Genomic DNA, 17,487 nt, shown 5'->3' with positions numbered 1-17,487 from the left:
ATGTATTTTGTCCGAGCATGCACTTTGTCATAATTTGAAGCTTTCTACGCTGGATCATCCCTGCCACGGAACTCATGTGCGAAAACAATGCAAACTCTTCCGAAGTTCACCTATATTCTACAAAATTTGGTCGTCAGAATGCAACTCGACGGATATTTACGGACTAAAACGTGCGCTGACAAGTTGGTGGCATAACTTCACAATAAAAAAATCCAAGCAATTGTTGAAATTAAACACCACAAGTATCTAGAAATTAAAATTTGAACTAGACTAATATTCCATACTCAGTTAGCTAATAAATACGCAAAGATCCGCTTTTAGAAAAGCAGAGTCCCCTGTTGTACCGTCTCTCATGAGTATGTATGTATTTATATGTGTATGTATATGTAAATGTGTTCGTGTATGTATATACTTATATGTGTATGTGTATGCATACAGGTATAAGCCGTAACATGTTCAACTGGGTGATATGGATACGACAATATCTTTATTGTTTTCCTATGGGGTTGAAAAAGGGAAAAAAGATTATAGATGACTTCTCCTAAACAAAAAGCACTGTAAACACAAAAAAGCTATCACAGCTATTTGTGCTCGGTAATGTACACAAATATGCAGCGTTATTTTCAACAAGCACCTTGTTCTATTTATACACATATACATTATACTGAAGGAATTTGATCCACAACAGAGTCAGAAGTTTCCATATAGTCATGGACAAATACAATAAAAAAATGAGTCGACGACTACCCGGACATATACACTTAGAAAGAAGGCATCAGCAGTAAAAAAAAATCCTGCAACCAATAAATAAAGAAGCAAAACATACAAACAAACGAGCATAGCAAAGATCAAAAAATTAAGAGGTTTTGGCACAACTGAAAACTTTCACATTGAGATTAAACTCCAATGTGCGCTAGTCAGACATCGAAGTGAGTCAGGGCCTTGGGCCTCACGGTGATATTCCTATCTGATGGTGCAGGCGAACAAGGAAAGAACCAGGACATAATAGAACCTGGAAAGCAGTTTGTAGATAGAAAATGCTCGATTACGCTCCACCATCAAAATGAAAGTATAATGATAGGACAATACGCCTACGCAAGTAAGGACCTTTCAGTCCAGCGACACCTCTTACGCTAAAATGTATGATGTTCTACGCCGAGTGAACACAATAAATCAAAAGTATACCCAAGATGCTAGAGATAGCGACGCGACACTAATGGTAGCAACTATCACTGTTCGTTTACGAGCGCTAAGAAATCAAATTTTTCTTCACAAACCGTGAGCTATTGAGTCTTTTTTTTAGGTGGGGAGGGGGTAAGGCTATGTTTTTGATCCATGACGCAGCTCGCGAAAATTTTGAAAATTCAACAATCGTTTCAGTAGTCTTGACAACCGCATTTGGGATCTTTTAAAGTACTTTTACAGTATTCTGTATGCCGAGTCGAAGGCAATCGCGAAATTGCTTTCAGAAAGAGAAGGGGTAAAGCATGGCAAAAAGTAGCCCGCTTCATGAATAAATCGATAATTAGGAATAAAATCAGAGTTGATTGAAAGTGATCGTTTGAAGGAAATGATTATCTCGAAATAAGCTATGCTAGTAGAAAACAAAAGTTTTTTGATGACAACGAAACCACCTCCTCCGCAGACTTCTCTGAGCAGCGCAAATCTGCTGCGACGACGACTTTTCCTGTATGTCTGCCTCGACCGCCTTTGTACAGCTTCTACGGCAGTTTCGTCTGAGAAAATGGCGCTTAACTGAAAATCATTGATCATATCAACACTAATGTAAATTAAAAACTAAAATTTAAAGGTACTAAGTCGAACTTCGAGTTGTACCTGATCACAAGAAACTGCTAATACAAACATCCCAAACAATGCACTCTCCATGGAAAGGAAAATCGAATGAAGTCTTAAAAAAGATTCTTACAAAGGTGATACTAGAATGCTATGATTAAGATGGGTAGAAACATTACGCTCGGAAATGTATATTCGAAATTAAAACTGTAGTTCGTAGGCACAGGTGCGATAGGGAGAAGCCGGACCCTCCTCAGGTGAAGGGGGTTTAGCTCATGGGGTGCAGCTCAACTGAAGGGAGTCCTTTCGCCAACAGCCCAAAAGTGAAGGGGGTAATTTCGCCAACCGTTCAAAAGTGGAGAAGATCCCTTCCCAACCGTTCAAAAGTGAAGGGGGTCAGAGCACCGGCTCCGACTATCGCATCTATGTTCGTAGGTGAAACTTACACTTTTGCGTGGTGTGCATTTTCTCCGAAAGGTCCTTTCAGTCCTGTTGAAGCAAACTCATCGTCGTAGACCCATGAAAGAACCATTACTCTGAAGCGTAAGAAATCCGTGCCACACCACAAATTTGCATAATAAGAGGAAAAAAAAGAAGTGCTACAAAGTTCAGAAACTTCTATTATGTTGAGGTTAATTCATAAATGACTTCAGTTAATCTTTAGACTATAGTGTTCTGCACGTTTCATTTTTTTGTTCGAGTTGAAAATGGAGAATAAAAAAACACGTCATATTATGCTTTTAAAATTGAAATACAGGGTAATAGTGCTGTGGCCACTGTGCTCAACAAATCTGCAGTGTGTATAGTAAAGAAATGACGACCGATCTGACGCTTAGAAATTAGTTTGTCAATTTCCGTTCTGAAGAAACGGTAAGCGGTAGAAAAACAAGTAAAATTCCCACGAATTACGGAATTGTTACGACCATGCATGCACTACACATACAATTAACTTCAAGTTGTGATCAGAAACACTCTTCCGTATTGAAAAAGCAGTGCGTCAAAAGCAACACTTCTGTAATATGGAAATCACAACGCATCTTGTACATTTAGCTACATGCGACTGCAGCTAACGACTTTGTGATATTATACTGACCCGTTTCCATCACACATAACATATAGTAGGGTCAAAGCGACATGGAGCACGCTGCAGTTGCGTAAGCGGCTTGATTCTAACCGCTACGCTATCGATCCTAACCGCTTTCTCCATCGCGCCGCTTCGAGCACAGCCACCTACACACCTGCACCGTGCTTCATGACCCCACTGTACCAAGGAAAACGATGTCGAGAAGCATCCTAGTGAAAATACTTGAATGAAAAATGTCATTTTACTTAATGTTCTTCCCCTTTTTAATGACAGAAGATAACGTACACTATTGAATACGTGCTAGACAACCCCACGTAGAAGAGAAATTGAAGAAAGAACTTTTGGTTGAATTCTCCAACGCAGTTGTTGACCCATGGACCTGAAAAAAACTATGTTTTCAACTGATGCACCATAAATGGAAGTTTTCTTTTATTAATTCAAAATCCAGTATGTATCCTTAATCTAATCAAATAGACGGATAACAGATAAAAGTTAAGATAATAAGTACGCGTGCGCGAAAAGACTACTTTTGAAAGGGCCTCGAAAGGAGAGAAACAATGCAAATGAACCAAAACAGGCTGAAATGCTGTCATAATTTAATAAGCGGTCGTCCAAAGAAAGAAAAAGTCATCAAATGTTCTCTAACTTCTACACAAACAAACAACTTCTTAAAAGGCATCTTTTTGCTTAAGATCCACCGAAATAGGTTTCGTTATATGAAAACATCAACATACAATGATGGTCCATTTTTCGAATACATCGACGACATACACGACAATGGTGGGCCCTAGGAGGTCTGAACGATTCACATCGAGTACACATTGTCCAATCCGCCTACAAAGGAGTACTGAAACAAATAGTCCTGCAGATGCGAATGTGCAGAAAAAGTTACCGCAGTTCCTCCACGACTTCTGAGCATCATCGCTTCACGATCGCTGGGACTATCGTCCTCCGAAGAGGAAGACAGCAGACGGAGTTGAGCAGTTCTGTCATGGAATGTTCTAGAAAATACATCTTTTCCACGGAACCTGTCTGAGAACTTGTAAATAAAATGATTGTAGTATCCCTCATTTTTATGTAGCACAACCGAAAAATAGTGATGTGGACATAACCGCAACAAAATCACAAAATACTATACTCACTTTCTTCCTATGTATCACACATATGTCACAACTTCTTGCGGAAGAAAACTGGAAAAGGCAGCATTCTCCGCTCCGGATGTTGGGACGTTGCAAGTGGCGGAGAATGTTGCCTTTGCAATTTCCATGGCATGGGAAACTACGTAGTGTATCACCATCATTGGATGTGTGACGTGTAAGTGGCCGCAACAAAAATGAGAGATGTATACAAAATAATTCAAGGAAACTGACCCATTTTTTAGTATGGGAACCACTCCTGGATCTGTTAGCATCGTTCGAGCATGCGAGAAAAGAGTCATGAACATAAGTGTGTTGAACAAAACAATGTGGAGTGCACCCCAAATGCTGGAAAAAAAAGAACTACAAGACTGAAAACGATGTTACGACCTCAGAACCAGCAATATTCGAAGAATAATTACATCAAACATTGAACATTATCGATAATAAAAATCAATTCATTGTTTCAATCTTTCCTAACAAGGCCGAACCAATTTATAGGTGTGCAATAGCAGCTGAATTTCTAAGCACTGCGCTACACCCGCCCAACTAGTGAAGATTATCTTCGACTAAGCTCAACGTGGAGTGTTTAATTAGGAACTACTGAGAATGTGGATAAGATAAACGTGCTCCAGCACTTAAAAGCTGACTACAGCGGTTCTTTGTCCTACCTCTACACTGAACTTGCGACAAAAATTAAAACTAAAAACAATTTCACGATATTACCTACGGTTCCAAGGGATGATCGCGCTAATAAACACCTCGAAGTTATTTAGCGTTCTTTTTTTCGTGTCCATGGTAATAAGATGACGTCACAATCGTCATCGCAGCAAAGCTCTTTTGCACTAGAATCCCCATTACTGTCCCATCTACTGTCGCCTCATCGACCGGCAGAGGGGGTTACTAGTGCACCTAGCACTAGGGACTTAGGGGATGTAGCAGGTCAGGTGGAGACAGTACGCCCCAAAGAGATTGCAGCTCAAAAAAAATTGTTGCATGGTTGTCTACTCATTGTTATACTGTTGAAACTAAAGGCCACAGCAATAACGCAGTTAACGCAACTACAACAATTCATTTTACTTTTCTTTCTCTAAAAAAGCAAGTACAAGAAACAGAATCCCAAGTAGTGAGCGATACTTGAGTAGGAAAGAAACTCACGATTCTCCGAACACGGGCAAAACCATCCATATCGTGATCACGTAGTCGGCATAAATTACGCAACCATATATCATGAGTACGCATATTAAGCCACAAGGATCGAGACGCACAATCATGACTCTTGAGGTGACATGGAAGCAGTCACCACAGCAAAATAAAGTCAAGTAGTTTTAGGCATGGAGAATAGATCTTTTATGAGACGGAGTTTGACACCTACAAAAAAAAAGAAATTGACAAAAGCTAGTACTACACAAGGAACTATCGGGATAAATGTAGTTGAGGATGGGGCAGTCAGTGGCGCCCTAATTTTTCGAAGTAAACAATGAAATCAATCGAGGTCCTGAGGCCTAAGCATTAGTCTTAGAGGATCTATGACATGTAAACTAAAGTTACTAAGAAAAAAAAGTAAGTTAGAGCTTCGGGAAATAAGGGCGCCACTGAGTTCCCCCCCCCCCAAAAAAAACGCAAGCCACTAAAAAGGGAACGAAACACTAAAACATGGAAGGTGCACAGATTTCGTTCCGACGGGCGGCGCAGGCTTCTACTGCTTACAATTCACGATCGTCAGACCTTACAAGGTTATGTTCTTCTTTATGTTGTTTCTTTAGTGTCGTTCTTCTCAACAGCCTTCATTTCCGATATGCTACTGCATCTTATTCAAGTTTATTTCTACGTTGCTTATATTGAAGATATCTGTTTCTTCTATAAACTCGTGTTGTTTTCTCATTACATGTGTTTTCATTTCTGTCCTTTCTTCAAAGTCGCTCTTCACGTCAGTGTTCTCTTTATTAGTAGATTATATGTTGTTCTTTATTCAAGTTCTCACTGCTTCGCTGGTACTGAACTGCGCTCCTACTTCTGGAAGTTCTATCTTCCTCTTTTCTTTTAGTAACTTTAGCTTACGGCCATAGATCCTTTAAGACTAATGCTTAGGTCCCAGGTCCCCGACTGATTCAGTTATTTACTTCCAGAAATAAGAGCTGGTACAAAAAAGATGAAACTTTTTTCAACATTTATCGATAACATTGTAGTGTCTTTCCAATAAGTGAAAATATTTTCCTTGCAGTCACACTGTTAAATATTAAATAATAATATTAAATAAATGTTAAATATTAAATAAAACACATCCATTAAATAAAATGCTAGCTCTTCAATATCGTTTAGAAGCTTGTATTGCATGGGTTTTCTTAAATAGTAGTAGCTAGTACTGCAGCAACTATATCTCTCCTGTTATCTGGGTTCTTATCTTGAGTGGCAAATGTCTTCAAGCAATCTAGGCAATCTCACATTATCTTTTCAGCTCAAACGGAGCTGATTTGCAAACAAATTTAAAGTTTGCAGTATAAACATGGCCAAACTCTATTTTTCCTAATCGTCCTGAAAAACGGTGTGGGAGACAGATGAGGCGTGTGCGGTGACGTTTTGAAAGGTATAGTAGAGTTTCACATTTCGGGACGATTAGCGGGAAATGAGCGTTAACATGCTCGTACTCGTAAACTACACTCACCCTCTACCATGAAAATCCCCAACATCGTCAATTTTGTCACATGCTGCCTTTGAAGGCAGCATACCACGAATTTGGGGTGGTACGGATTTCAGGTGGAGCATCCGTATACGGGATCGTAGATTATGGAAAGACGGGTGATTCCGGCCATTTCTTCCTAATTGCCATAAAAAAACGGCCCGGAAGATGCAGCTTTGAGCGTAAACCCCCTCTCCATAATCTACTATCTCGTATAAGAATACTCCACCTGAAATCCGTACCACCTCAGATTCGTGGGGTGATGCCTTTAAGCGCTTACCAGCGTGACAACACTTGCGAATCTCAATTAAGGATTTAACTATGCTTTCGAAAAGAATTCATTCACAATCGTCTGGACCAAGCCTTCCAAATCCTCGCTGTATAAATGTCACTTGCTTACACCAATTCAAAGTAGAACAAGGAGAAAGAGCAAAACACACAGGGGATAAGTTCTGCCTACGCGAAATCACTTCCAGATCTGACCAACTACACCAGATAATCTAAACAGTTCTGAAAAAGACGATCAAAACGGATACTCTCATAAGCCACAACAGTGTCAACCGACGATAGGGTGCGGAGGCAAGCTGTGTAGTTGGAGGGGAGGGGGGCACTTGAACACACGAAGTGATTATTTCTGGCAGTGCATAACTAAGTCAGCCGGGGCCCTAAAACCTGAACATTAGTCTTAGAGGATCTATGGCATGTAGGCTAAAGCTACTAAGAGAAAAAAGGAAGATAGAGCTTCTGGAAATAAGAGCGCGGTTGACTGCCCCACAATCATATTTCAACCGAGTTCCACAAGCGCGCATCGGTATCCTTAACAACAACAATAACAAAAATGGTAATGAACCACGCAATGGGTATAGGACAGAGCTGGAGTATCATGTGACCCTCTGAGCATGCCCTTGACCCATTGGCAACAAGAAATATATAAACACAGCTAGATCGAAGGTATAGGTTTGGAACACCTATGCGCTTTCTTTGCACAGTGTGAGGATGCCAACATAAGAGAGGAATGAAGAAGTTCAAGGGTTTAACGATGTTGAAGAATTGCATGAGCGAATCCCTTCCAGCTAATGGACAAACAGGGGATCGTTGCGGGACGCTCTCCGCACGATTGCCCTCCCGTCCTGCGTTTGACTCGTGACATTCCGTCAATACTTCAGAAACTGCGGGTTCTGTTCCCCGCTTTCCCAGTGTTGGTTCACGTGAAAGTGTCCATAGTACGGGTCTCTGCCTAAGGTGATTTTGTGGCAAATTCTTCGAGATGGCCGAAGAGTATGATGATGACTTCCAATACAACACGGATTCAGGAAGCGAACAAGATGATGAGGTGGGGTTGCATTACTTGTAGCAATTTCTCTTTGTGGAGCTTCTTCAAGATTGTAGTACCGAGACTTCGGATGTCTCTTCTAAGGTGGGATTCATAAAGTAGTTACCACACCAACGAACCATGTTTACTAATGACGAACATCAGATGCATCGGGATTTTAGATGACGTACAACGAAAAGGTTGCTTTGATCAAGTTTTTCGACGTATGATCTCTTCACGGGCCATCACCAACTGTATCTTTGTGGTAATGTTATGTAATTGTCTGGTATTGTGATGTCATTTTTATTGTGCACTCCAATGTAAAATCAGAATTCATTACCTTATCTATGAAGCAAATCTGAATAATGACGATTATTCGCTTTCTAAAAAATGGGTTTAGTGCTCTTCTGGTGCTTCGTTTCGTTCTTCCACTTAAGCCTCGTACATCATGGTTGATTATGGATAGCGCAACTGATAAAAATTATTGTACTAGTGATAAAAATTCTCTTGCATTTCATCGTTTCATTCATTTATGGCTCATTTATGCGGATGAGTGGTTTGAAGACTAAGGTCGCCTGCTCAGCGGTTGTGAATTGCCATCATGAAAAAGCAGACTCCGATGACTTTTGTTCAGTCGTTGACAGTTCATTTCATAATGTTTGTGATTGGCAAGATACGCTTTCCTCTTAGCTACATTTAGAATTTTAAGGCCATCAGCGAAGACGATGGAATTGCTATGGAGCAAGAAGACACTAGTCGAGAAGTTCTCAAAGAAACACCAAATCTTGAGGCGAAGGTGATTTGCTGCACAATACATTCATTACATTTACATTTGTGTTCTAATTGTATCATCTTCGTTCATTTGGATTTTATATGCAGCTTGCGTTTGGACAGTTGTGTCCGTTATAGCTTTGTATCTAATACTGACGTCGGTCTTTATGACCGTCTTGGGGTAAAATAACAAAACACTGGGTTACCGAAGCATAGAAGTCGGCCTTTGTCAGCACGAAACACGAAAATGTTTGCAGGGTTTTTTGGTTTTTTTTTTCATAACCTGCTGCTGTAGAATCCGTGGCGATTACGCAACGAAAAGGAAAAAGTCGTATTCAGCAATGCTGCTTCCTACTGAAGAATGAACCTTTCTTCAAAGATCAGTATACAAACGCTGAAAACAGTAGTACAAAGTTGTGGAGCTGCTTAGATAGTAATATATTGTGCTACACGCTAAATTTGTGTTACACAGAAGCCGTTAACTTGAGGTGGATTTCATTCGGAGGTCTAAGTTGAAGGAAGAGATCTAACTGGTTCAAACTAAAAAGAACAAGGATTAAAGTGTTTAGCATTAATCAATCCGCGTATGATGCATCACTACCTTCATCATCTTCAATTCAACAGCTTCTTTCAAAGAAAAAGTATGCGAAGAAGGGGAAGCCTCTTTTGATCCATTCTTGGATGCAGCGTCTGGTAAACTTTCGTTCATGGGGTCACTCTAGTCTCAAATGAGATTAAGTAATTTAAAACTATGAAATCAAAATCATGGAAATCTCCTGCAGACTAGAAACCCGATTTATAAAGAGCACCCTAGACAGTTTTTTTTTCGTCTCATTAAATAAAGAGTAATAAAGATTGGATGAGAAGAACAATCATCATTCGTGCGTAAAGAGTTGTTTCGAAGTTCAATTCCAACACTTCTCAATTTTCTCCATTTAACAATTCATAACGAATGTAAAGGTATAAAAAAGTTGCTGAAAATTTTTTCGTAAACTGGTCAGTGAATGTACTCCCGATCTATCTGTTGAATGAATTCATTAGAGTATTTCGCGTCGTTTTCTTTTTGCTTATAGGTATTTAGAATGCATAATTAAAAATCCTTAGGGTTATCCCTTTTACCCACATTTCCTCAAAAATTCTCATTGTGTCAGTTTTTTTCATCCTCTTTGGCGTTATAAGTCGAGTAAAATACGAGTAGCAGTGCTCATCTCGAATGTGCGGAGTTCCTTTCATTTCATCTGAACCTCTCTAAAGCAGGTGTCTGCTGTATTTTTATCGTACTGAACCTATATCACTGTGTTTGAGATCATGTCGAAATATCATTTCTACAATAGTCCATATTTCATCTGGTCCGTCTTTGAAGTCCTCCGGTTTGCAATATAATGCCACCAGTTTAGAGCATAATCGTGCAAACTAATTTATTTATTTTGACCTTTTTCTTGTGATCATCCATGTACATGTAATGAGGAGAGTAAGTTGAGATACTCCCTTAACACCCAAGGTCAATACTCCTTTCCTTTTCGATCCCTTTTTGACCATCAGATCTTGTTCTAGTAGCTTTCCAAAAAAAAAAAATCCGTTCTCCTGCACAACAACGACAGTAATATTTGTAATAACGAAAATTATTATAACAGAATGAGTGTGCAGTGTTGGGCTGCGACTGCAGGATCGAAGCTTCGAAACAACTCAAGGCCACCAAGATAATGTTAAGATTATGAAAACACCGACTTGTTGCATCGGGTGACACACGCAAGTTTTAGGCCGCATAAGGATTCATAAAATGATCCTGAATTGAAGTCGAGCGCGTGAATGCATCTGGATGATCAAGGAGATCGATCAACACTGAGCACTTTATTTTTTTGAAAGCATCACCCCACAAATCTGTTGTGGTGCGGGTTTTATTTGGGTTACTCCTATACGGGGTCGTAGATTGTGGGGAAGAGGGTGATTCCGTTCATCTTTTCCTGTATCAGTGTAAACGGACGACAGCGAAACGTTGTTTCTTACGACGTCCTCTATTGCAGCGCACCACCCTTGTCCCCCACCCTGCCTGTGATTCGTCCGAATGAGTTCTCGACGAATTGCAGGCGGGGCGGGGCACAAACGTTGTGCATTGCAACAGAAGCCGTTGAAAGAAACAATACCGAGGTCCTCCATTTCCATTGATACAGAAAAAAAAAAATGGACGGAATCACTCTGTTCCCCACAATCTACGACCCCGTATGCGCATAACCCACCTGAAACCTGTGCCACCCCCAATTCGTGGGGTGATGGCTTTAAATCACAGTAATAGCTACAATAACGAAAACAGCGACTAAATAGTTGTGCTGCGTTGCTCACTTGCTAAGTCATCATAATTTCTGAAATTCTGAGTCAATATTGGTGCGGCCGTCGCTTCAATCGTTACTTTTTCATGTTATTTCGAAGCGCTCTTCATTTAAAAAATGTAAATGGAGAAATCCAAGAGCTTAGGAGTGGAATAAATACAAAATCTCATTCCTCTCTATTTATCTCTCTAAATTTGGCTTACACGTTAATCCTCACGAGTGTTTTTTTTTTCTTTTTTTCAAGAAAATTACTAATTGACACGGCTACCCCAGCTGAATTAACGGTCCCACTAATTATGTTCTGTATATAAAAAAAGCTGGTTGCTTCTTCTTAACGCGTTTCACATTCAACTGTTAATCATAAATAAACATATGACACCTTATTTTTGAGTTTCATTCGGAACATTTTTTAGCAGTAGCTCAACATTGTTTCTCAGATTTTCGCCTTCCGCCTGCATCAATGTTTTTCCCTTCTATTTCTGAGATTTTTCCCAACTGTTTAATACGATATCGAATCAAGATAGTCCCGAAGTTTTTTTTTAATTACACAAATCGGTTTTCCTTTTGTTTTACACTCCATCGTTGAAAACTAGATGACGTGGAAAATTTCTAGGTGATGACGATTGAAGATCTTGGTCGTGAAATGAACGAGATCATCGACGAAGTATCTGCAATTCTTAGAATAGGTCGTGGACATTGTCGTATCCTTTTACACAAGTTCAACTGGAACAAAGAAAGTCTACTAGAAAGGTAAGTTAATCAAGTAGTCGCGACTAGTTCTTACGGTGGTCCGAAATCTCTTATTGACTTCCTCGTTAATTATGTGGGAAGTTTGAATCGAAGCTTCTTTATATAGAAACGACAATTTCTGCCTTAAAAAGGGTGGTTTTTTTACATGTACAATACCTCTAGAATCTGTAAACAACTCCTTTTTTCAAACGCAGCAGAAAACTTCAGTTAGTGTAGTATAGAACACCAATTACGAAGTCAAAATGTTCTATTTCCTTTATTGTAAGAAATTACTACGATATTTTCTCATTTTTTTTTTCGTGGAGATGTCCCAACATACCCGATTTCGTGGCATGCCGCCCTTTTCGAAAAATCTATAAATCCTTGGCTTGCTGTGGACGCGTTCAGCTAGAATCCTTAAGCGCTTTCAGTTGGTTATTTCAAAAGCCCAGAATACTAGAATTATCGGATCAACTTTGGAGTATTGGAATAATCGTTCAGTACAGTGCGAAGAAATGAGCACAGTGTATTTTGTGAGTTTGGGAGCTCTCAGCCTTTTCTCATGAATGACAATCTAATTATGATTTATTACATAACTTCCTTAGTTACATAAATCACTATTTCACCCCATATAAACCTGAAGATTTTTATTTTGCCTCACTTGAGCTGATCTCATCGTTGTTGGTTACAGAACCAAGTTTAGATATTACGAAAATCCTGATACTGATGCTTTCCTGCGAAGGGCTCAAGTATTGCCGCGGAAAGCAGCACCTCCTCCAAAATCTTCTGTTGGAGAATGCGATATTTGCTGTAACACTGCTCCATTGGGTGGTCTGGACTGTCATCACTGGGCTTGTTCTTGTTGTTGGCAAATGTATCTCAACACCAAGGTAAACATCGAAGCTTTTAGTTCGTAACTGCAGCAATTGTACGGAGATGAATTTTTTGTAGATTATGAACGATGCTACAAGCGAAATCCAATGTATTTTTAATGGTTGTCAACTGCTTATTCAGGATGAAAAAGTGGGTCTTTAAATTCGTTTCTATTTTTGTACGGCAATATGAGAATTCGTTATTCTCAGGTCATGCAATATATTCAAAGTGAGGCAGTCCGTAGTGCATACCAACGCTTGAAAATTAATAGCTTCGTCGAAGGAAACCGCCTTCTCAAATGGTGTCCAGGCCTCGATTGCGGAAAGGCGCTCAAGGTTGAGGTCCTAGTATTCTATCACCTTTTATAGCTTGCCGATATTGTTGCTGTGGAGTGAATAGTAATTTTGTACTTATCCTTCTTACTTTTTAATTTTTAACAAGCATAGTTGCGAAGACCAAGGCCGAGCTGCACAACGACTGGGGGATCTTCGAAACAAAGTAGTACAACTGGCCTTGAAACACTAACTAACTAAAAATACTTGATGGTACAAAATAAGATAAACTACGAAACGTACAGTAAGAAAGCTTTTTAACTTGAAGTACAAAGCAAATGGTTGAACCACAGAAGTGATAAGGTAAAGAGGTAAAGTGCACCGCGTTGCTTAGTATGGGATGCGCCTAATTCTTCGCCTTCGGTTCAGAATCGTTCGAAGTTTGTGAACGCGCGTGCGGCCTACAATGATTTGAAAAAAAAGGGGGGGGGGGGAAAGGGTTAAGTCAGTACTCATTCAGAGGATTGAATTAAACCAACTTAAATTGGAAATTATCTTGGAAAAAAGGTTTTTCTGTTGACAAAACAGGTCGTTTTACAGTGGGTTGGGAAGCTGTGGTTGAATCATTGAAATGCAAAGCTAGAATTTTTAGATATGAGAGGCATCTCTTTGTGTTGTAAAGAGAATTGTGAAAAATGATTGCTGACTCCAGCGTTTTTAGGTTGGTTACTCGGAGCCACGACCCGTGGTTTGCTCATGTGGGATGCGATTTTGCTTCGGATGTGCTCATGAATGGCATGAACCAGTCAACTGTCGCTTACTTAAACTTTGGCTGAAGAAGTGTAGTGATGATTCAGAGACTAGTAATTGGATCAATGCAAATACGAAAGAATGTCCGAAGTGTCAGGTTCGGGTGTTTTTTCTGTTATTTTTTCCCATCTGTTTATAACACTACCTTAGGTTACAATTGAGAAGGACGGTGGTTGCAACCATATGGTCTGCAAAAACACAGCATGCCGCATGGAATTCTGCTGGATCTGCCTGGGTCCATGGGAACCACACGGAAGTAGTTGGTACAATTGCAATAGGTGATAAAGACATCGAACTTCATGTAACTTTTTCTTACTTTTTTGCACCATAGTTGAGGTTTAGGTACGATGACACCCGGGCGAAACAGGCACGGGACGCTCAAGAACTTTCACGCGCTAATCTCCAACGTTATCTCCATTATTACAATAGGTTTATGAATCATCAGCAAAGTTTGAAGCTTGAAAACAAAGTACGTTGTCCCATGATATGCTTAAGCTCCTAAATTCTTTTTTAAATCTTTGATTGATTTTTAAGCTATATGCGACCGTGAAGGGAAAAATGGAACTGATGCAACTACAGTCTATGTCTTGGATTGAAGTTGGTTGCGGAATCTGTTACATTTTGTCATTGCTTGTAACATTGTGGTATGTACAGGTCCAGTTTCTGCGCAAAGCTGTGGATGTTCTTTCTGAGTGTCGCAGAACGCTCATGTATACTTATGCGTTTGCATATTACCTTAAGCGAGATAACCATGCAGAAATCTTTGAAGGGAATCAAAGGGTGGGTTTCTAACCTCCTTCACTTTTGCATTTGATTTGGTTTACATTCTAATCTTATTGAACTTGGAAGAAAAGTTCGTTATACCATGTAGCGTTTGTGTTCTGTTATATTGAACGACAGGCGAAATTTCAAATTGTAGCGCTATCAAGGGTACCTAACCGAACTTGAGTAGTAATTTAATGAACTCTTCTCAAGTGCCGGTTTTCAGCGCGCTGCAAAATTTAATCAGTACTATTGCTTTTTGCAGAAAAGCATTGCTTATAACAACATCACTCTTGATTCTTTGTCAGTAATTAACGAAAGGTGACCCATACATAAAGCTTTTGAACTTTCACTCCTCATTTAAACAAAAGCAAGTAAACAAAATATCCGAAAGTTTGTTTCTTCTAGAAATTGAGATGTGTGGTTTTTTATTCACATTATAATTCTAGTAATGCGTAGTATGTGCTGCTGTTGTGATGTGGTCGTAGGGAATATTGGAGCAGAAGGATTTATTGAAACAAGTTACCTTATCACATTGACTTTGTTTAAGGATCTCGAGATGGCTACAGAGCAACTTTCACAGTTCCTTGAACGTGACTTAGAGAACGAAAATTTGGTCACTCTCAAACAAAAGGTTACTTTTGCTTTCTAAACTTGCTTAAAGGCATCACTCCATCAATCTGGGGTGGCATGGATTTCCGATGGCCAAAGACTATACGGGGTCGTAGATTGCAAAAACGAGTTGGGTCTCGCTCATTTCTTCCTAATCGCCGTAGAAACGGCCCGGAAGATGCGACGCGTACACGAGGGTGGCGTGCTCCAACAGAAACTCGAAGAACTTATCGTAGAAAGCAGCATCCCGGAACGTTCTGAGCCGTTTTTTACGTCGATTAGAAAGAAATGAGCGAGATCTCACCCGTTTCTGCAATCTACGACCCCATGTAGTCTTTGGCCATCGGAAATTCATACCACCCAAGATTCGTGGAGCGATGCCTATAATGTAGGTGTTTTGCACTATCTGTTGGTTATCTAGGTGCAAGACAATTATCGTTACGTGGATCAACGCCGTCTGGTGCTACTCAAGCATTGTCAGGAAGGCACTGAACGAGATATTTGGCAGTATACTGCATGAGTACCAATGCCGCATTTGACACTCACCACACTCAGAAAAATATATGGAGTTTTCCCAATATGCAAGACCCAACGTTTTATTCTTTTTTGTTTTTTTTTTCTTTTTGTGCTAAGCATCGTTCAAGTGTCTGTGTTGTTGGGTCTTCCATTTTTAGCGTTTCTCAATTTTTGATTCTCGTTCGGGTCAGACGTCCCAAAAAACGTGCTGTATCAGACATTTTTGGGTATGTTATGTTTCACGATGCTAGTTGATGGGTTTCACAGCAATTGTGCAAATGTCCCACTGTGTCTCGACGGTGTTGTTTTCGTCTCTACGGTTTACACATTTGATATTGTCAATAGTATTCATTGTAACTGCGCAAATGCTGTCCACTTCGCTTTCTTAGAAATTGCTGGTCAATTGACTGATAATTGAGTTCTTTCTCTGACTTTTGCTTATAGGATCTTCTCCTCACATTAATCATTAGTTTGCTGATTTGTAAATATGTTTTTAAAGATCACCTCTTCACTGATCCCTAAGGGTTAAATACTTTAATATTTCCATTGCAAAGTTGCCTTATATCTCTTGAAAATTGATGTATAGATGATGAAGATTAATTTATGTGGTTTGTGCGCGTGAAGCATTGCGAATAAAACTGAAGGCTGAGTGCACTGAAGATGTAATGAAAGCTTTCTATGTGACCTATGTACTTCTGTTATCTTATGTTTGTACATCGTTTGACTTTGTGCACTATGCCCTTGGCGTTCAACTGATGTTTTACCGAGTAATTCCAGCTGTTTGATTTTCTGCTATGGTTATCTTGATACTTTTCATAGTTCCTTCATATCTCATAGGGGAGAAAGTTTCCCTTCGCGGCTGTGTTGATGGCCGAATCATAATGCAGCATGTTGAGAACAGCTCTAGGAACGAATTTTTGTCTTTTAAGTGCAGTTGGAATACAGTTCGATTAGAGCAGTGTTAAGCGCCTCCTCCCTCAACATACTTCTGTGCATCCTCTGTTCGTTTCGACTTGCTTGCTCGCAAAGAGAATTCGCTCCAGATGAACTTTTTCGGAGGAATCTAAGCTGGTTTATTTACTCGCTGGAGTAAAAGAAAAAGGTAGCGAGTAGGTAGGTAGTAGGTGCTTTTTCGGAAACGTTTCTCCGAACACGTACATAGAGTCTCATAGTGTTCATGCACTATAATTCCAGAAATAGGTGAGGAACTATTGAAAATGAGAAAAAAGCTTAGATGAGTTTGTCGTGCTTGATGAAGAAGGATCTGACTCTACTCTGCTGAGCACGACAAGCTCATCGAAAGTCATCCTCTTTGTTTTTATTAGTTTTTCGTCTTTTTTCCGTGTAATAGTGCATAAATGAGTTTACGTGTTTTTATCAAAACGTTTTCTCATGAATTTTATCGTTCGTCGTGCTAGCGAGATTTCTACTCCATTTTTTCTATTGCAATTATGCATATTGGCACCCTCTTTCTTTACTTTATTATTCGTTTGAGGAATAATTCATGCGCTTTTTTCGAAGTTTTAAAATGCAGATACAGAGTAGGAAGTATTGGTAAGATAATATATATCTTTCGATAAAGAACTCGCTCCACAAGACGGAGTTTGAAAGAACGAAAAAAAAGGATATGAAAACTAAAGAGAGAAAAACAAAGAACATAGAAGAACCAATATAAGCTATCGGAGAACTTATTCAACGACAGAACGAAGTCATCAGGAAGGATGGAAGAAAAAAAAATCCAAAAAAAAAAGAAATCCAAACCATGATCATCGAGGTGGCCTAGCAGCAAAACAGTGGAAAGAAACTAAT

The 17,487-nt window shown here is 39.6% G+C and overlaps 3 protein-coding genes across 6 annotated transcripts; 1 reads left to right on the top strand and 2 right to left on the bottom strand.

The window, feature by feature from the left end:
- Positions 1-917: 917 nt before the first annotated feature.
- Positions 918-5,288, bottom strand: RB195_008013 (uncharacterized protein; the record flags this gene model as incomplete). Its single annotated transcript, XM_064181967.1, has 9 exons — positions 918-1,012; positions 1,635-1,755; positions 1,837-1,909; positions 2,241-2,330; positions 3,164-3,257; positions 3,613-3,712; positions 3,771-3,879; positions 4,249-4,362; positions 5,173-5,288. 9 exons carry the CDS (start codon positions 5,286-5,288, stop codon positions 918-920), a joined length of 912 nt encoding a protein of 303 aa, XP_064038716.1.
- Positions 5,289-5,364: 76 nt separating this feature from the next.
- Positions 5,365-7,579, bottom strand: RB195_008012 (uncharacterized protein; the record flags this gene model as incomplete). Its single annotated transcript, XM_064181966.1, has 4 exons — positions 5,365-5,385; positions 7,135-7,194; positions 7,260-7,304; positions 7,484-7,579. The coding sequence occupies 4 exons, from the start codon at positions 7,577-7,579 to the stop codon at positions 5,365-5,367; spliced, it is 222 nt and encodes a 73-aa protein (XP_064038715.1).
- Positions 7,580-7,961: 382 nt separating this feature from the next.
- On the top strand, positions 7,962-15,682 carry RB195_008011 (uncharacterized protein; the record flags this gene model as incomplete). Of its 4 annotated transcripts, none has more annotated exons than XM_013436997.2 (13): positions 7,962-8,027; positions 8,716-8,802; positions 11,718-11,854; positions 12,537-12,723; positions 12,785-12,856; positions 12,916-13,041; positions 13,700-13,885; positions 13,939-14,066; positions 14,131-14,257; positions 14,323-14,385; positions 14,443-14,568; positions 15,101-15,184; positions 15,584-15,682. In XM_013436997.2, 13 exons carry the CDS (start codon positions 7,962-7,964, stop codon positions 15,680-15,682), a joined length of 1,488 nt encoding a protein of 495 aa, XP_013292451.1. The 4 variants fall into 4 exon arrangements, with proteins under 4 accessions (XP_013292451.1, XP_064038712.1, XP_064038713.1 ...); XM_064181964.1 differs by having other exon boundaries at positions 12,916-13,047; XM_064181965.1 differs by lacking the exon at positions 7,962-8,027 and adding an exon at positions 8,556-8,663.
- Positions 15,683-17,487: the final 1,805 nt, after the last annotated feature.

This window comes from Necator americanus, chromosome I, assembly GCF_031761385.1.
Source record: "Necator americanus strain Aroian chromosome I, whole genome shotgun sequence".
Taxonomy (NCBI): Eukaryota; Metazoa; Nematoda; class Chromadorea; order Rhabditida; family Ancylostomatidae; genus Necator; species Necator americanus.
The sequence above is the reverse complement of the archived record's forward strand: the minus strand, read 5'-3'. Positions and strand labels throughout refer to the sequence as shown.